This window comes from Coregonus lavaretus (genome assembly GCF_964263955.1).
Source record: "Coregonus lavaretus genome assembly, chromosome: 13".
Lineage (NCBI taxonomy): Eukaryota > Metazoa > Chordata > Actinopteri > Salmoniformes > Salmonidae > Coregonus > Coregonus lavaretus.
This window is the reverse complement of record NC_140000.1, coordinates 15,560,629-15,580,727: the sequence shown is the minus strand read 5'-3', so window position 1 is coordinate 15,580,727 and position 20,099 is coordinate 15,560,629. Positions and strand designations below refer to the sequence as shown.

Genomic DNA, 20,099 nt, shown 5'->3' with positions numbered 1-20,099 from the left:
AAGGCACTGTACACTGTAGCAGAGAGGAACAGGCGAAGCGAGAGGGCTGATTCCACCCCAAAATCTGTCAACGAGAAGGTAGTTCTCTATAGTGCTCTGCCTGCAGGTCATTGCCTTGGTGAAATATGCCCCAGTGTCTGCACTAGAACAAGTCGAAGGGGAGTGACAATCTACATGACCACATTTTCAGCCTCATTGCTTTGTGCAGTTTGTACTGTAGTAGAGGACATGTACGCAGTCAGTGGTTGTGTGTGTATAAGAGAGAGAGAAAGGGTGAACACAGCAGATGTAATCAGTATGTGCAGATGCAGAGGTAATAACTCCACAGAGGCCGGCCAGAGGAGTGCATTTATCTCTGTCTGAGGACACAGAGCAATCAGAAAAACCAGCCAGATGTAGAACTCTGGAGATCAAAGGTAAAAATTGACTCTACAGTGCAGTGGCATCGCCTGACGGTGTCTAAAGCACTGTGTGTACTGTGTTATCGCCTGAATGTGTCACACAGGTCCAGGGAGGAGACTGGATGGTGAGGATGAATAGTTAGCTAATTAAATTAAGTGAATAATGAGAGTGCATGTTAGTGTGGTGAAAGTATGTGGTAAAATGTGGTGGACACATTTTCTCTCCCTCTGTTCTACTGACATATCCAACCACTTTTACTTTCTCTCTGCTCTCTCTCTCTGGGTTGTCAGGGGGACATATGCCAGGTCCACATGTCTCAGCCAGTCCAGGCCTGTCCATGCTGCGTTGCCTGTGTGTGTGTACTCAACCAGACGTTGGCGTTGCCATGGTGAACCAGCCAGGCTGTGTTTAAGTTAGAACTTGGAAGGGCAGGTTGTATGGAGGATGCAGCGTTGCTATGGGGAACAGAACATGTTGTGTGTTTAGAATGTGGCTTTGGTCACGGTGAGTGTGTGTGTGTGTGAGAGAGATGGAACAGAGGTTGTGTTTAAGAGAGAGTGCTGAGGAAACCGTTTAGCACAGGTAGCCCTGCTGATCTTAGCCTGTGACCCAACACAGCACATGCTGAGGGCACATATGTCCAGCCACACACACACACAAATCCACCCACTATGCACTTTACCAGCATGCCCTCACTCACACAAGCTTGTGCATTGCTCAATGCTCTCCCACAATCACTCACTAACAGTTTGTGTGTGGGGGTGGGGTGCTGATGCATACAATCTCAAAGTTTAAACAATGTATTATGTTTATGGTAAAATACATACTTTAATGTTTTGAGTAATTTGCAGAAATATCTATAAAGGCTCTGTATACAATAAACATCAACATTATCTGATTACAATTGCAAAACAAGTCATACATTTAAAACAATACTGATAAATAATATGAAATATAAATAAGTATTTACATTCCCACATCATTGTAGAGTAATTTAAATCAAGGATCAAGAATAAAACATTCCTTAGCTACATTCATGATATGTCAAGTCATGATATGATTCTGTCCCTTTTTAGAACATGTTTCAACATAATGTTCAGGTAGGATAAAAACAAAAAGCAATCAAAATAAAACTGGCTCTTATTTTTGGCACTGCTGACCAAACCTTTCACTTTGTTCTATATACTGTAGTGCTCCTCTAACCTTTAAGTTGACTGAGCTGGGAGAAATACAACATGGTAAACAGAGGCAGCGTCCCAAATGGCACCCTATTCCCTTTATAGTGCACTACTTTTGATCAGGGCCCATAGGGCTCTGGTCAAAGGTAGTGCACTATACAGGAAATACGGAGCTATTTGAGACGCACCCAGAGTCCTGACAGTCAGATACCATAGAAAGGGATGACTGACTACTGGGCCCAGTTTTTCAAAAGTTTTCTTATCCGGATAGGATTAAATACATAGAAATAGAATGAGTAGAAGTCAATGATTTGTCTGTTCTATTCATCCTATTTCTATGTATTTAATCCTATCTGATGGGCGAAATCAGGATAGATAACTTTTGAAAAACTAGGCCCTGATGATCACTACAAGGACACAGAGATACATCTGCAGATGACAGACTAACACATTCCAATACAACAGAATGACACCAAACTGAAGAATCTCACAAAGTAAAGCCACATGAGACATGCACCTTATAGGGTGAGGGAGTTGTGGTTAGGCAGCTGTGAAGGTCAGGGATGTACTGTAGTGGGGGGGTAAACGTTTGTAAGCACCGTTAACGCTTCTATTCATTTTGGAATTAGAGTTTATGCACCTATTCCTAGGCCAAATTAGCATTTTTTGCATTGGTGTTTGTTACTCCAGCATCTTTACCACCTTCTTACAACTACCTCCCTGGTAAACACATGTAAAACCACCTGGCCACACCCACTTAAGGTAATTATAGACTGTGACATTTTGAAATACACACCAACCAGATTATTCCATATTACCACGTTACAGGAGAAGAATGTCAAAGGAGACTAAAAGGAAGACAGACACACTCTGAGCCCAGCTGACTGGCTTCACGTTGTGAGAGTGATGCTGTGCAGCCAGTCTGTAGTGGATAAGAGGTCTGGGTAGAGTTGTTGTTGTGACCATGGTAACATGTTTTTGGCAGTTCAGAGTGAAATCAGGGGTATCACATTTCCTTTGCCTTCAATTGGGTTGAAATGACTGTAAGCTTGTTATCTTATCTTATGAAAATCATACCTAGCTCTGTCCGTAGAATAGAATCTACCAAGCTAAAACAAACTGCCACAGATAGGTGAAAGATGTTTGGATTAGGAAGTGTTGGATGGATTCCCTGCACTGATGTGTCCATGTCCATGCGTACACACACACACACGCACACACACTCTCATGGGCATGGGCCAGAGGAGTCCCGATGAGATGCAGCTGCCGCCAGCGTCATGCCATGGTGTACCCATAGCTCCCACAATGCAGTGCGACCAGCAGCCTGTCCCGCAGGACCTCCTGGCTGGGGTATTCTGGAAGTTTCATCATGTTGATGCTGTGGGAGGAGCAGGAGAGGAGGATCATGGTCAATGTAGTTTCCTGTGGTTCACTGCAGATTGATGGCATGTCATTATGTCTCATATCATATCCAGCTGCTGTAGTATACAGTACAGTGGTGATTTCTACCTCCCAAAGCAAAGGCCTACAGCGATGAGAACTACAGTACCTGTCCTTTCTATCCAACATGCAGAAACCCCTCCCTGTTTTTCCCTCTCACCCCTCTCTTCTATACCAGTGCACTAAACAACACACACACACACACACACACACACACACACACACACACACACACACGACTCCAGAGGCAGAGGAGACAGAGGCACCATACTGCCCTCTAGTGCTTTTTCTGTCAGCATGCATCTCTCTCTCATGTGTGAGTGACAACGCGCTTGTGTGTGTGTGTGTGTGTGTGTGTGTGTGTGTGTGTGTGTGCGGTCCTTACCAGGTGCTGGAGGTAGGCAGTAGGTTTGATGTGTATGGTACAGAGGCAATAGTGAACTTCTGTAAGCCACTACCTCCAATCAGAAAGGCAAAGCCACCATGAGGTACCCTAGAGCTGACAGGGACATGAGAGAGGAATTAGACAGGCCAGGAGTGAGAGTAAGTGACTGATCACTGATCAGATCTTACAATGGCCTTGAGGGAATGACTGGAAGAAACTCACATGCCACACACACGCACACTGACTATTAGAAATTCACCTGCCAGTGACAAACTGCAACAGTAGGACCCTCTCCTCTTGGGTAAGGCTTTCTACCACCTTCCAGAACCACTACAAGACAAGATAATCCACATTAAACCAAATAAAAACCACTGTGAGATAAGAGAATCTGACAAGAGAATCAACTTTAAACCACTAAGCCAGCCTGGGAGGAGGGGTTAAGATCTCTGTAGGATCAGCCAAGCCTGTGGTATATCTCTCTAATTTGGAGGTGCTCCAGTAAAAAGGGTCCTCCTCTCTGATGAGGTGGTGTTACATTAAAAAGAATCCTCCCCGGTCAGCGCTAACTCACCTGGATGACAGGTTCCTCCAGGTCATAGCCACTGGTGTATTCTGTGTTCCTGTGCCAGTCCTGCACGTCGATCTCTGGCATCCCAGACAGCAACAGCTCCTATACCCACACAGACACCCACACAGAAACAGAGAGGGAGATAAATGGAGTAGCAGTCAGGACACATGTATCATATACAACAGACTTATAAAACATAACTTAGTGCTTCTTCTGTTCAAAATCATGTTGACAAAGACACAAGGGTGTTTTTCTAACGCAACTGAACACGGGTGGTTCAGAGCTATACTCTCCTCCCCACTGAGTCTGAGTGTTGTCAGCAGGCGAGCTGTGACCGTGTGACTGAGGCTTGTACCTGCACACACATGTCCAATAACACACGGCGGGCCAGATAATCGCCATGGCACCCTATCGGGACTGGTGAGGACATGGATTTTGCCGACACACACAGAAACAAATCTGATCTGAGCCGGGCGAGGGGCCTCAAGGTGACCCCAACATGTTGACACCCCTGAGCCAGATAAGGCCAATCAATCCCTGCATCAGACATCAGACCCCGCTAGGCGAGCAGGCGAGAGCAGAGAGCAAAGGAGGAGAATAAAAGAGAATGGGCAAGAGGAGGTGAGAGCAGAGAAAGAGGTACGGAGAGGTAAAGGAGAAGGGAGTTGAACACAGGCAAAAGGAGAAGAGAGGAAAAGCGAGGACACTAACCAATTCATATTCGTCAAAGAGCTGGATGAGGGAGGGGGGAATGAAGGTGTGGAACCCGTGCAGGAAGGCATTTATCTGGGGTTGGATGGCTCGAGTCATCCTCAACTCTGTTACCAACTGGACATACTCCGCCTGAGAGAGAGAGAGAGAGAGAGAGAGAAGTTTATATAGGGAACATTCACTACGTAGAGTATGGTTGATCTTTGGGCAGCCCTCAAACACCATCTCGTTTCACAGGCGTCTTCCTTACAGAACATTACCACCTGCAGGCCAGCTGTGGTACTACACTCTCAAATTCCAAAATAACTTTGTCAAACATAGGCAAGCACGCACGCAAGCACGCACATCATATACACATGAATCATATAAGGTCATAAGTGTTAGAGAATACAGGGGGAGCAGTCTAAATCATATCGCAACTTCCTTCTGCTTGACCTGTCAATCATCTGCTATTCTCTCCTAGTTGATGTTGAGAGCAACAACAAAAAACATTTCAGATCCTCCTTCTGTGATAGGCTGGCTCACCTTGTTGTCCTGGGTGACGATGATGCTAGTCCCTCCAGGTTTGAGTGGCACCTCCTCCATGGCGCCGAACACATCTGTTTCCACGGAGAAGGTGAGCTCCAGTCCCAGGTCACTGATGTCGTTGTCCAGGATCCACTGCAGATTCTTGGCATACTCTGGATCGATGGACGACACGTCCTGGTAGCTCACTGGGATGCCTGGACACACATTATATCATGTTAACAACCCACTATAGAATGTGTGTGTGTGTGTGTGTGTGTGTGTGTGTGTGTGTGTGTGTTACCCAGTATGTGTTTGTAAAAGGAGCGGGTGAAGTAGATGTTGACCAGCTGACGGTGGTAAAGAGCCAAGCCCAGGATCTGACCCGCAAACCGGAAGTAGTTCAGATGATCAGGGTTCACTGACGAGTTACTGTTGGGCTGGAAAGTGGTGCCTGTGAGACACACATACACACACACACAGATACACACACCGATGTGCACACACACGCCACACAGGCAGACACACACACGGTGACAAACAAACAAATACCAGTCAAGTTTTGATCTTATAATAATAATAAATCTTCTTACCTACCTATCCTGAATAAGTGTTTGGATTCTGACGCAAGAGAGGGGAAGAGAGGGGCAAACATCCCAGTCACAATATACAGCTAGGCTAGGCATACAAAAATATCATTAACAAACAAAGTATTTGGATCATGATGCAAGGTAACAACATTTTTTTTTAACCGTGAGGGAGGAAAATACACCCTCAATTACAGTAGAAAAACACTGTTTACACATCAAACAAACATCAGCCAATCGCAAGGTGTCTCACCGTCCGCTGACTGGGTGAAGAGGCCGTAGTCTGCATTGATGATCTCATTGGACAGGACGTCAAACCACTCCCTCACCACGCCCTGGCCCTGGAACACAAAGGTCACAGGTCAACTAAAGGTCCACTGCTAACACTGAGCACGGGCTGAAATGGGACCCGGTTTCCTGTATACTGCACAAATAATGCAGTGTTGCTAGGACTAAGCATGGGTCAATTTGAGATGGTGCCCTATTCCCTTTGCATTTTGGGAACTATTCCATTGTTTCCATTGCGCTAGGCAAGTTCAATCAAGAGTTGCTAAACTAAAGTATTTGAAAGAAAATCAATACTATTTAAACCCAGGTCAGACAGACATTGATAATACCCACCATTCCTTCCTCTCCATGGAATCGTACGGCGATGCCCTGTTTGAGCTTCTCATTGGTCGATTTGGAGACCATCGCACAGCTACTGCTGAATATGGACTCTGAGAGAAAAGAGAAAGAAACATATTGAGAAAGAGAGATACACTGATACATTACTGGGTGGAGTGTAAGACATTTGGGGATGAAGGATGGTCAGTGGGGTTAGCCAAACAGGAACGATGGGTTATACTGTATGAAGGATGGGTCAGTGTGGGCTGGGTACCTCTGTGGATTAGCAGGATGTCGTTCTCGTTGACAGGTCGATGGACCATGTCTGAGTCTGGCTGTCCTGCCAATAGGTGCTCATAGAACCACTCACACCGCTCCTTGAAGGGCTGCGAGGGGAAGAAACAATAACACTTTACTTACAGCCTGCAGGTATAGTGCATTATGATGCAGTTATAATGTATTACAAGACTTTATAAGCATGTATAACCCCCTTATAATGTCTTACAATTATCCTAACTAAATACCAGCCACAGGACTTCCCAAAAATGCATTATCTCTCTCTACACTTTCAACTCTGAGACGGTGTCTAAACATATGGCTCCAAAGCCTCAAGTGTTGAAATACAGTGTCTGAAAAACGCAGAGAGGGAAGAGTGGCGTTTATATTTGTATAATATTTGAATGTCTTTGTTCTCTCTAAGCGATGAGAGATGAGCTGGGGAGAGAGAAAGTGACAGAGACAGAGACAGAGCAAGAGAGAGTGCGAGAGAGAGATAGAAAAGAGAGACAGAGAGAGATTTTCCCCTGGGGATCCTGTGCGTACTGAGAGGGAGATGTGGAGATGAAATAGTCTTCTACAGGTTAAAATCTGTAATTAAAACGAGGGACTCTTATTCCCAGGTGGGATATAATCTATAGAGGTAACGAGGCTTGCCACGCCGTCCTCGGCTCAAATATGAGTGAGAGTGGAACACTAAACACAACTTCGAGGAGGCACTTAAAATTTATGAAGCTATATAAAGGAACTTAAGACAAGTGTTATCGCCATGGCAATAATGTTGTTAAATGATCCTGCCTGGGAGACACAGGCATTTCAAAGTCACTCGCCACAGAGTCCCCAGAGGGAGAACTACAGAGGGACATAAAGAGAGAGGGAGAGAGAGAGGGGCAGAGAGAGAGAGGGGCAGAGAGAGAGAGGGGCAGAGAGAGAGAGGGGCAGAGAGAGAGAGGGACATAGAGAAAGGGCGGGGGAGAGAAAGCTGCTGTCATAGCTTGCAAATATGAGGCCATGGGATCGTTGTCTTGGCCCTTGTATGTCCTGCCTACAGCAGATACACAACCAGGAAGTTGACTGATAGACCAGCCAATCACAGGTCTCACCTGGCCTTTGATTATGTGCATGAAGCGGGACATGAGCTCCGGACATTCCAACAGGAAGTGGAAATGGTTAAAGATGATCTTTGGATTCCTGAGAGCGAGAGAGAGATAGAGGGAAGGAAGGAAAAAGAGAAATGGAGAGAGAGAGAGAGAGAGAGCAAGAGACCGAGAAAGTGAGAGAGAGAGAGAGAGAGAGAGAGAGAGAGAGATAAAAAAAAAATGACAGGTTAAGTTAGAGAGATTGATAAGAAGTGTCTGGTAAGAAACATAAGTTTAAGATCCTGTCAAAGGATTCACCTGGTTACGAAACATTTGAGCACCTCGTCATGCTTGCAGACAAACTCTATGAAGCGAGGGGACGTCATTCTGGATGAGGAAAGACAAGGAAACACAGTGGGAGCAAGATAATAAAATAATGAACACACTCACTACATAACCAGGAGCTGTGTTTCAGAAGACCACAACACAGAGATAAGTGGTGCAGTATCTGTCTATTATAATGAGTGGATCTGATCCCTCTCCAAAAAACAATAACCTGCATTATTGAAACAGTGTTTCCCTGACAGGGGAACAGCCAGGCTATCAGCTAATGAAGAGCAGGCCTGGGAAGGAGAAACACAAAGACAAACACAGCCATCTTCTTCTCCTACAGCAGCATAGGGCCAATAACAGTGGCTCCTATTCAGCGTTCAATTAGGATGAGTTTAATGATCTAATTAAAATGTAATTATCTAGCCAGGGGCGAGGAAAGGGTGTGTGTGTGTGTGTTTGTGTGTGAGTGTGTGTGTGTGTGTGTATGGAGAGAGATATTAAAGATCCATTATTTCCCAGGCCTACTCACACAGAGGGGATCTGAAGGAGGAAGAGTTACGTAAAGTATCTCTGTGAAACTAGGACATTATGAGAGGAACACTGACTCTGTCGTTTAGTGGCCGATATAGATCTTTAAAATCAGGTGTGTGCACTTGAGTGCAATCAAGAGCCGGGCCAAAAAGAAAACCAGCAGACACTCAGGCCTCCCAAGAACCTGAGTTGCCCATCCCTGGGTTAGAGGTCAGAGGTCAGAAGTCATTCTCACCCCTGTGGCATCTGACAGGAACAGCACATGTAGAAGGCCTGGATCACCGCGCTGAGCCGATTGGCCGTCATAGAGATGACATCCTCTCCGTCTGCGTATACCTCCGGCGTTTCCATAACAACCTCCGGGGTCCTCTTGTCAACCTCTGGGTCCAGCAAAGGGGGTAGGGGCATGGAGGGGGGCAGCGAGGGTGCCACCGTGAAGACGGCGGGGGTGGAGGTGGAAGCGGAGTCAACCTCGCCGCGTTGTTTGAGGAGGAGGGAGGCGATCTCGCTCCCTGAGGAGGAAGAGTTGGAGGGGTCCTGGTGGCTCTTCTCCAGCTCTGTAGAGATCAACACCAACCACTCATCTAGAGAGTGCCAGAGCAACTCCAACGGCTGAAGGAAATAAGAGAGAGAGAGGAAACGGGGATGCAAGGAAAGAGACTGAGTGAGTGAAGGAGAGAGAGGAGAGAGAGAGGGGAGAGAAAGAGGGATGGAGAGAGCGAGAGAGAGAGACAGACAGACAGACGTAGAAAGAGAGAGAGAGGGAAATAGGGAGAGAAAGAGAAAGAGAGCGAGGAAGAGAAAGAAAGAGAGGGGTAGATGCTGACACACAAAAACACACACAAACACACTCAAAGTCATGCACCAGGACAAGTCATGGATCAGGTGATCAGGAGATGGTGAACAATCTCTCAACGCCCTCTTCTGATTCACACAATGTACTACATCTCTGTGTGTATCTGAAGTCAGGTTCAGTACTAACCCCATACTGACCTTAAAGACCTGGCTGCGCTGCGTCTTGTTCCCGTTGTATCCCATGTCATTCCCGTTGTTGGGAGAGGAAGGGCCCAGGCGGAAGACATGGCAGAAGATCCGGATGATTCTCAGCAGACTCTTCATCTGAGCCTCGTAGCTACTGGACAGACTGGAGAGGAGACTGACAGTGAGTAAGGAATAGAATTAACCTCGACCTAAATGACTAGCGTTTAGGTAGTGGAGTTGCTGTTACATGCTTATTGCATTGTAATGACTGAATAAACATCCTTCTTTCAGAGAAATTAGTAAGAAACTAAATAAAGTGCACTTCCATATGCATTTGCCTCAGGTCTGGCTGGGAGTCTAGCAGAGGGTTTACCTGAGGAGTTTGTGTCCATTAGTAGTGGCTACCTCTGCTAGACTGGTCAGGATCCTCTGGTAGTGACTGTCACTCTGCTGGGAAACATGCTCTAGAACCTGCCTGAGCTACACACAGACACAGACACAGTTAAAATATGCCTACAAGCACTTTCTAAAAGAAAAAGAGGTGCGTGGACATGAACCTAGTCATTGCTCTAATAACAGAGTGAGACAGATAGACAGTAGAATATGTACCATATTCTCTTTGATGTCATCATTCTGCGTCATCTGGATGAGTGTCTGGAACAGTCTGCCGTGGTGCTGGATGAGGATCTCACACGTCTCCCCATAACCACCCTGAACAACACACACACCAACACAGTGGGATCAGAAAGGGGGAAGAGACAGACAAATGCTGTTTTCTGGGTGCTTGTTTGTTATATTAGCCATTTGTTGTCATGGTAATGCTCACCTGTACACACAGATCCAGAGGGGTGACTCCATTCTTGTCAGGTAGGTACTTAGCCCCTCGAGAGAGAAGGATCTGTGCCGTGTCCCTTTGACCGTGGCTGTGGGACATAAGTAGGGCTTTAATGTATTGAATGTATTCTTGTATGTTTTTAACATTGCTCTCTACTCCTTTTTACTTCTGAGATTGTGTCTTGTCGTAAAGAAATGTCAATGTATATCATCGTACCTACAAATGGTAATAGACTTAACTTTAACACTCTATCCACTATGCCTAAGGCTCACACACACAGATTTCTAACAAAATATAAAGTTAGTGTTGGTTAAGGTTTAAACTCGATATAATGACAATTCAGAAGATAAGGGTTAACGTTAAGAGAAGGTGGTCAATAGAAGGCTGGAGTCAGGGTTGGAGATCTGAGAAGGGCTTGTACAAAATCAAGATGTCCAGTGTATTATTTCATTCACCAGACAGGCACATTGGCTGGTGGACCAGCCACTTCATTCAGACTGATATACTCTGTGATGCAGTCAGTTGACAGTAAAACAACACTTCATTTATCCACAGTTCATTACAGACTAATTGTTCTAGTCACAGTGCTTTTCAAATAGAGCCTCCTTAATGGTACCTGACTAATGTACAAGTGAAACATAATCAAAACAAAAGATCAGAGAAGGATACTGTCACTCCAGCCTCCAGCCCTGCTCCTCCTCTGTGTGTGTGTGTCTGTGTGTGTGTCTGTGTGTGTGTCTGTGTGTGTGTCTGTGTGTGTGAGCGCGTGCAGAGCTTAATACACTCAAAGGAAGGCTGGGGTGTCACTGTCATGTTCTGAATTAATAGGAACCTCATTATTCTCCCTCTGAAGTTGAGGGATGAGTTTTCTCGTGCTATTCTTATCATCTGAATGAGACAGGCTGCATAGAGACCATCAGAGGACTGACAGGGATAGGAGTGTGCTACTGAAGTTTGGGACATATCTCTGAACAGCTGTCTGGCTGTGATCACTGTTCTTTGGTCTCTTCATATTCCACCCCCCAGCTTCCTCCTCCTCCAACTAATAGCCTTGTACAATGCCGTAGAATATATATTTACAGCCGCACTGAATCAAAACAACACGTTTGCATTTCAGTTGCCGAGCCAATGTATTACAAAGAATAGTTTATATTCCATCTACAATTCTAAGTGGACAATAGGAAGAAGGATGAGAGGAAGTATTGCATCATCGTTATTGTACTAGTGTATGTAGTGACCTGCAGGCGAAGTAGAGTGGTGTGGCCCCAGAGCAGTTAGGTCTGTTGATGTCCGCTCCACTGTCCAGCAGGCACTGCACCGTCTGATGACGTCATCGACCACACACAGGCCAATGAGGAAGAGGAAAGAGAGGAGACACACTCATCATCCTATTCATCATGTTATTCATGATGGAACTTATCATGAAGTTATCATTAATACACTTTGAAACTTGAATATATAACAACACTGGTAAAGGTTCCATATCAACACAATCCATTTACAACCACTGAGATATCAAAAATGACACCTGTTCTGTACACTCACCGTCTTGTGTCTATGATGAACACTGTATACTGAATATTGGACATTTTATGGAAATGTTGGTATTTCCATACAGGTCTTGGTTGATATATGGGTGTTATCTACTCACAGTCTTGTGTCCGTTCTGGCAGGCTACATGGAGGGCGGTCTGTCCCATGGCATCCTCTACATCCACATTAGTCACATGCTGCACCAGGTCATGAAGCAGCTCAGTCCTCCCGTTCACAGCCAACCAGTGGATCTAAAGGAGGAGGAGGAGGAGAGGAAGAGGAGGGGAGGGAAGGAAGGAAGGAAAATAAGGAGGAGGGGAGGAAGAGGATGAGGAAGAGGAGGAATGTAATAAAGCATAAACACAAGTACACCCTGTATACACAACTTTTTATTGTGTGAATGGCATTTACTGTACGCAGTCTTGACCTGCGTTCACCATTTTTATTAGCACTACATCCCTGAGTTATGACAAGAATTTAACAGCAGTACTGGTCTGTCTATACACATGACTTCATAGCGATACTCACAGCTGTCAGTCCCTCATTGTTGCAGATGTTCACGTCTGCATTGTATTCTAGTAGTCTGCCCATACACTTTTTCTGCCTATAGAGAGGAAAGATGAGGGGTATCATATATACAACTCTAAACATCATCATCACTATCATCAACATCACCAAACCATGTTCACTGGGCTGGCAGGGATCTGTGATCTCCAAGTAAAGGTGTATTCTGCCTCCCTACCAAAGGGGGCAGCAGAGTATATAGTGAGTGTGCAGTAATATCTATGTACAGTATGGTACCCGTTTCTGGCAGCCAGATGCAGAGGAGTGCACCCTGAGATGTCCTGGTAGTTAGGGTTCGCTCCTCTCTTTAGCAGTAGGACCAGGCACTCCACTGATCCACAGCTACAACACAATAACCAACACGTTAACAAGCACCACAATACACAAATAGATGTAGAGTACTCACCCACACAGACACACACATCACAGCAGATACAGAGTTTCATCAGACACACCACTGTGATAAAAATAGACGCTGGAGAGGTTGGTTTCCAACAAAACAATGGAACAATTAGAACAATCAGTGATACAATGTAAACATTCCTTACTTGGCAGCAATGTGAAGTAGACTTCTCTTGACTCGTCCGAAAGCGTAGTTCACATCAAACTTGGAGTTGAGGAGTAATTCAGAAACTGACCTTCAGGGACAATACAGACATGTGAGATAATTAATATACAGGGAACCAATGTTGACAACTTCGACTGTCTCTCTGTCTCTCTATCTCACACACACACACACACACACACACACACACACACACACACACACACACACACACACACACATGGTCATACCTGTGCTGGTCAGCCATAACCATTGGCATGAGTGTGTAGACTGCGGTTTCATTGTCTGTGAGGGGAGCAATAATTGTGTCATAATAGTGTCATTGATAATTGTGAAATTAAAGAACAAAGATCTTCCTCTGCTAAAATCATGTCATTTAGTCACTGAACAATTACATTTTTGTGTAATCAAACAGTGAGTCCAGTATTCTTAGTTCTAACCTCCTAAGACAGAGCTCTCTGTGTATACTTAGGACCGTCATAACTACATCCACTATCAGTGACTGTACTTCATTCAAACCAGACACTATCAGGATATCAAAAAGGATTGTACAATGTAGCGCCTCACACTCAAGAATGCACTTCCCGTACAAGACAAAACACATTTCTGTTTCCTACTCCATTAGATCTTGAGTTCAACTCAAAGGTAATGTTGTTGCTGTTGTCAGACATGGACACGAGTACAGTGGTAATATAATGGTGTTGTTAGTTACACAACAGACATGCCCTAACATGCACTTCTGGATCAATAGAAGAAAGGTAACAGAATACAGTAATCAACGAAGGAGAAGGGGATCATCTCCCATAACAGCTATGCTTCCTACTGAACTCAGACAGTCTGAAGAGTCTATTTACTAACAGGTCTGTATGTATCTGCAGCCTATGCAACCCATTCCTTTATGTCACCACTAGACTTATATGACCATGACATCTTTCAGTCATTCCTTCGTTTTTGTATCATGAAACAATGTATGTATCAGTTGGTCTCACTAGATTCGTATCATTTTATTACTATTATATGGTTAGAATAATAGCCTATCCAGCATCCAGTCTGTAGACAGGGAAATGTCTAATGCCCTCAAGGGTTTCTGGCTTCCGCCTTGTTATTGACAAACTGTCAGATGATACTGTAATTCAAACATTTAATGACTATATTTATTAGCATGAATATACAGTATGCTATAGATATAGCTAAAGCCTCATACTATGCCCTGTCGATTATTTGTGTCCTTTGGTCGATAGGCTATACCTTCCGGTAGCTCGACGGTCCTGGCGCGACGCAGGGAGCGGGTCAGCCTGTTCAGCTGTACGTTTAATTGCTCCATCGCCCGTTCCATCATAGGTGTACCAACAACCAGGGACAAAACCGAGGATACAAAGCCTCGAGCACGATTATTTTTCCACTAAAAGGGTGCTTCTGGCTTCGATGTCATCCATCGAGCCGCCGAGAAATGAAGTGGTTCAACATTTACATTAGGCTGCCCCTTTTTCACTCTCTACCCTCTGATTCATTCAGCAACATTTCTTGTGTGAAGTCCCATTCTTCCTGTTTTTATTACGTCCAAAGGCAATGCGGTCTGGGTACTGTAGTTTTCAGTGTCAAATATGTGTAGTTCAAAGTATTTTATGATGGTTCATTGATTGATTCAGTCATCATCAAATTATAATATCTCTATATTGTTTAGTGAATTATGCGGTTTATATATGTTTTTTTGTCAGAATGTGTATTGTGTTTCAAAAGTAGACATCTGACTAATGTGCCAAAAATCCCATTATACGAAAAAGGCTAATAATTCATGTGTTTAAGATATTATTCTTGTAATGCTTTAAATTGTTCATTTTTTCATTTCATTAATTGGTGCCATCTGTGTAGACTCTATCTGACAACTTATTTGTATTGAATGAATGCATTGACAGACACCCCTGCTTCACAGTGCTTATGGTCATGGTCTCTTAAATGGATTTGACTTGCATGAAACTTTCAGGTTTGATATGTCTTCAGAAAAACATCCGTTTGAAACTATAGTTCAAACTTCCAACATGTAGTAAACCTCTCTAGGCTTCACACCTTTCTACCCCATATGATTATGGTGACTTGTTTAATATGGCTTTTTGGACTAAAAAAAAGATTGTGAGACTAGAATTGAAAACATGGAGTTGTATTCCAAGACATGCATAATGTGTGTGGGTAGCTAGAACCAGAACCTAAAGTTGAGGCATGCTTGAACAAAATGGCAACCATGCTTTACCCTCCAGTGACTCTCAATGAAGAGCTTTCAAGCTATGGTGCCAGTCATGTGTAACATCGCTAATAGACCAGACACTAACTAGATGTAAGAGACAGAACTAGTCTGTTTGGTAACATCGCTAACAGACCAGACACTAACTAGAGGTAAGAGACAGAACTAGTCTGTTTGGTAACATCGCTAATAGACCAGACACTAACTAGAGGCAAGAGACAGAACTAGTCTGTTTGGTAACATCGCTAACAGACCACACACTAACTAGATGTAAGAGACAGAACTAGTCTGTTTGGTAACATCGCTAACAGACCAGACACTAACTAGAGGTAAGAGACAGAACTAGTCTGTTTGGTAACATCGCTAATAGACCAGACACTAACTAGAGGTAAGAGACAGAACTAGTCTGTTTGGTAACATTGCTAATAGACCAGACACTAACTAGAGGTAAGAGACAGAACTAGTCTGTTTGGTAACATCGCTAATAGACCAGACACTAACTAGACGTAAGAGACAGAACTAGTCTGTTTGGTAACATCGCTAATAGACCAGACACTAACTAGAGGCATTAGACAGAACTAGTCTGTTTGGTAACATCGCTAACAGACCAGACACTAACTAGAGTTAAGAGACAGAACTAGTCTGTTTGGTAACATCGCTAATAGACCAGACGCTAACTAGAGGTAGGTAAGAGACAGAACTAGTCTGTTTGGTAACATCGCTAACAGACCAGACACTAACTAAAGTCTATTAATCTAAAGTGGAAGTTGGGAGAGTTATATTTGAGTGTTTCAGTGAAACGTGAGGGAGGCCCCGCTCTCTCGCTTTCCCAGATGCTTAGTTAATTTCATTCCGATCTCCTTTGCATTATTGTAGCCTTTTCTGTAGCCTGTCAACTATGTGTCTATCTATCCCTGTTCTCTCCTCTCCGCACAGGCCATACAAACGCTTCACACGGCGTGGCTGCTGCCACTCTAATCTGGTGGTCCCTGCGCGCACGACTCATGTGGAGTTCCAGGTCTCCGGTAGCCTCTGGAACTGCCGTTCTGCGGCCAACAAGGCAGAGTTAATCTCAGCCTATGCCACCCTCCAGTCCCTCGACTTCTTGGCGCTGACGGAAACATGGATTACCACAGAAAACACTGCTACTCCTACTGCTCTTTCCTCGTCTGATCATGTGTTCTCGCATACCCCGAGAGCATCTGGTCAGCGCGGCGGTGGCACAGGAATCCTCATCTCTCCCAAGTGGACATTCTCTCTTTTCCCCCTGACCCATCTGTCTATCTCCTCATTTGAATTCCATGCTGTCACGGTCACTAGCCCATTCAAGCTTAACATCCTTGTCATTTATCGCCCTCCAGGTTCCCTTGGAGAGTTCATCAATGAGCTTGACGCCTTGATAAGTTCCTTTCCTGAGGATGGCTCACCCCTCACAGTTCAGGGTGACTTTAACCTCCCTACGTCTGCCTTTGACTCATTTCTCTCTGCCCCCTTCTTTCCACTCCTTTCCTCTTTTGACCTCACCCTCACACCGCCGCCCCCTACTCACAAGGCAGGCAATACGCTTGACCTCATCTTTACTAGATGCTGTTCTTCTACTAATCTCACTGCAACTCCCCTCCAAGTCTCCGACCACTACTTTGTATCCTTTTCTCTCTCTCTCTCGCTCTCCTCCAACACTACTCACTCTGTCCCTACTCAGATGGTAATGTGCCGTTGCAACCTTCGCTCTCTCTCTCCCGCTACTCTCTCCTCTTCCATCCTATCATCTCTTCCCTCTGCTAAATCCTTCTCCCGCCAATCTCCTGATTCTGCCTCCTCAACCCTCCTCTCCTCCCTCTCTGAATCTTTTGACTCTCTATGTCCCCTATCCTCCCGGCCGGCTCGGTCCTCCCCTCCTGCTCCGTGGCTTGACGATTCATTCTGAGCTCAGAGAACTGGGCTCCGGGCAGCCGAGCGGAAATGGAGGAAAACTAGACTCCCTGCGGACCTGTCATCTTTCCACTCCCTCCTCTCTACATTCTTTTATTCTGTTTCTGCTGCTAAAGCCACTTTCTACCACTCTAAATTTCAAGCCTCTGCCTCTAACCCTAGGAAGATCTTTTCCACCTTCTGCTCCCTGCTGAATCCTCCTCCTCCTCCCCCTCCCTCCTCCCTCTCTGTGGATGTCTTCGTCAACCATTTTGAAAAGAATGTTGACGACATCCAATCCTCATTTATTAAGTCAAATGACACCGCTGGTCCTGCTCACACTGCCCTACCCTATGCTTTGACTTCTTTCTCCCCTCTCTCTCCAGATGAAATCTTGCGACTTGTGACGGCCGGCGGCCAACAACCTGCCCGCTTGACCCTATCTCCTCCTCTCTTCTCCAGACCATTTCCAGAGACCTTCTCCCTTACCTCACCTCGCTCATCAACTCATCCTTGTCCGCTGGCTATGTCCCTTCCATCTTCAAGAAAGCGTGAGTTGCACCCCTCCTCAAAAAACTTACACTCGATCCCTCCGATGTCAACAACTACAGACCAGTATCCCTTCTTTCTTTTCTCTCCAAAACTCTTGAGCGTGCCGTCTATAGCCAACTCTCCTGCTATCTCTCTCAGAATGACCTTCTTGATCCAAACCAGTCAGGTTTCAAGACTGGTCATTCAACTGAGACTGCTCTTCTCTGTGTCACGGAGGCTCTCCGCACTGCTAAAGCTAACTCTCTCTCCTCTGCTCTCATCCTTCTAGACCTATCTGCTGCCTTTGATACTGTGAACCATCAGATCCTCCTCTCCACCCTCTCCGAGTTGGGCATCTCCAGCGTGGCTCACTCTTGGATTGCGTCCTACCTGACAGGTCGCACCTACCAGGTGGCGTGGCGAGAATCTGTCTCCGCACCACATGCTCTCACCACTGGTGTCCCCCAGGGCTCAGTTCTAGGCCATCTCCTATTCTCTCTATACACCAAGTCACTTGGCTCTGTCATATCCTCACATGGTCTCTCCTATCATTGCTACGCAGACGACACACAATTAATCTTCTCCTTTCCCCCTTCTGATAACCAGGTAGCGAATCGCATCTATGCATGTCTGGCAGACATATCAGTGTGGATGTCGGATCACCACCTCAAGCTGAACCTCGGCAAGACAGAGCTGCTCTTCCTCCCGGGAAAGGACTGCCCGCTCCATGATCTCGCCATCACGGTTGACAACTCCGTTGTGTCCTCCTCCCAGAGTGCAAAGAACCTTGGTGTGACCCTGGACAACACCCTGTCGTTCTCCGCTAACATCAAAGCGGTGACCCGATCCTGTAGGTTCATGCTCTACAGCATTCGCAGAGTACGATCCTACCTTACACAGGAAGCGGCACAGGTCCTAATCCAGGCACTTGTCATCTCCCGTCTGGATTACTGCAACTCGCTGTTGGCTGGGCTCCCTGCCTGTGCCATTAAACCCCTACAACTCATCCAGAACACTTCAGCCCGTCTGGTGTTCAACCTTCCCATGTTCTCTCACGTCACCCCGCTCCTCCGCACACTCCACTGGCTTCCAGTTGAAGCTTGAATCTGCTACAAGACCATGGTGCTTGCCTACGGAGCTGTGAGGGGAATGGCACCTCCTTAACATCAGGCTATGATCAGTCCCTACACCCAAACGAGGGCATTGCGTCCTTCCACCTCTGGCCTGCTGGTCCCCCTACCTCTGCGGAAGCACAGTTCCCGCTCAGCCCAGTCAAAACTGTTCGCTGCTCTGGCACACCAATGGTGGAACAAGCTCCCTCACAATGCCAGGACAGCGGAGTAACTGACCACCTTCCGGAGACACTTGAAACCCTACCTCTTTAAGGAATACCTGGGATAGTATAAAAGTCATCCAGGTACCAGATTTTACAAAAATACAAAAAATATATATAAAAAACAAATGAAAATTATAAATATACTCGAAAATGTATGAATTAAAATTTTAGAAAAATATTTTTAAATAAATTGTAAAGTAGTTGTCCCACTGGCTATCATAAGGTGAATGCACCAATTTGTAAGTCGCTCTGGATAAGAGCGTCTGCTAAATGACGTAAATGTAAATGTAAATGTAATGTGTAGCCCAACCACCTCATCAGTGAAAACATCTAAAAATGTCATGCATCTCATACCATCACACTTGGTTTGCATTAGAAATTCTGATTTGCATGTTTTTTCTATGTGTAAGCATAAGGTCTGAGGCCAGAAATGTCTCAATGTAAACGATATGCCATAATGACAAGTAAAATGTGGGAAACAGGATAAAAATATGTGCATGTTTTTTCTAAGTGTAAGCATAAGGTCTGAGGCCAGAAATGTCTCAATGTAAACGATATGCCATTATGACAAGTAAAATGTGGGAAACAGGATTTAAAAAATTGATTAATTGAAAGATTTATCCATCATCATTAAATTGTATATTTACCTTTGTGATAAAAAAAAAAGGCACCAAGAGAAAGACATCATGAGTAGTATAATAAATCCAAAGATTAACCAGGTAGATTATACAAAAAGTTACAATAAATTATGAAAATCAACATTTGAATTAGAACATAAAATTCACTCTGTTACTATTTATTTTAATTAGAGTAATACAATTTGAGCTAAAATGTCAGATATTATCAATTAGTAATAATCAGCCCTGAATTCATTTGTGTATTGATAACAACCTGTTGTTCAATTCCCATCAGTAGAAACATTTTATTAGAAGATAAAACAATAACAAAATCATAAAAAATAACAGGACCAAGTAAACAATTAAGGACATAATTAATACAGGAAAG

The 20,099-nt window shown here is 44.8% G+C and overlaps 1 protein-coding gene across 2 annotated transcripts; it reads right to left on the bottom strand.

Annotated features, from left to right (window-relative positions):
• Positions 1 to 1,213: 1,213 nt before the first annotated feature.
• LOC311140126 (E3 ubiquitin-protein ligase HACE1-like) lies at positions 1,214 to 14,639 on the bottom strand. Of its 2 annotated transcripts, none has more exons than XM_084175063.1 (24): positions 14,326 to 14,639; positions 13,308 to 13,362; positions 13,061 to 13,150; positions 12,750 to 12,854; positions 12,477 to 12,552; positions 12,068 to 12,199; positions 11,655 to 11,737; positions 10,408 to 10,504; positions 10,191 to 10,292; positions 9,955 to 10,061; positions 9,594 to 9,744; positions 8,836 to 9,422; positions 8,055 to 8,123; positions 7,761 to 7,848; positions 6,656 to 6,767; positions 6,397 to 6,494; positions 6,029 to 6,116; positions 5,493 to 5,642; positions 5,210 to 5,406; positions 4,685 to 4,816; positions 3,977 to 4,075; positions 3,665 to 3,735; positions 3,406 to 3,519; positions 1,214 to 2,958 (listed from the first exon to the last, which is right to left on the bottom strand). In XM_084175063.1, the coding sequence occupies exons 1-24, from the start codon at positions 14,414 to 14,416 to the stop codon at positions 2,856 to 2,858; spliced, it is 2,997 nt and encodes a 998-aa protein (XP_084031189.1). In that variant the 5' UTR covers positions 14,417 to 14,639; the 3' UTR covers positions 1,214 to 2,855. The 2 variants fall into 2 exon arrangements, with proteins under 2 accessions (XP_084031189.1, XP_084031190.1); XM_084175064.1 differs by having other exon boundaries at positions 8,836 to 9,260; positions 9,594 to 9,756; positions 14,326 to 14,607.
• Positions 14,640 to 20,099: the final 5,460 nt, after the last annotated feature.

Coding starts and splice junctions, on each gene's coding strand:
- LOC311140126 (XM_084175063.1), bottom strand. CDS start 14,416: ATGATGGAACGGGCGATGGAGCAATTAAACGTACAGCTGAACAGGCTG. Junction 13,363..14,325: donor GACCGTCGAGCTACCGGAAG/GTATAGCCTATC, acceptor CTCCCCTCACAG/ACAATGAAACCGCAGTCTAC. Junction 5,407..5,492: donor CTTTTACAAACACATACTGG/GTAACACACACA, acceptor ATGTGTGTCCAG/GCATCCCAGTGAGCTACCAG.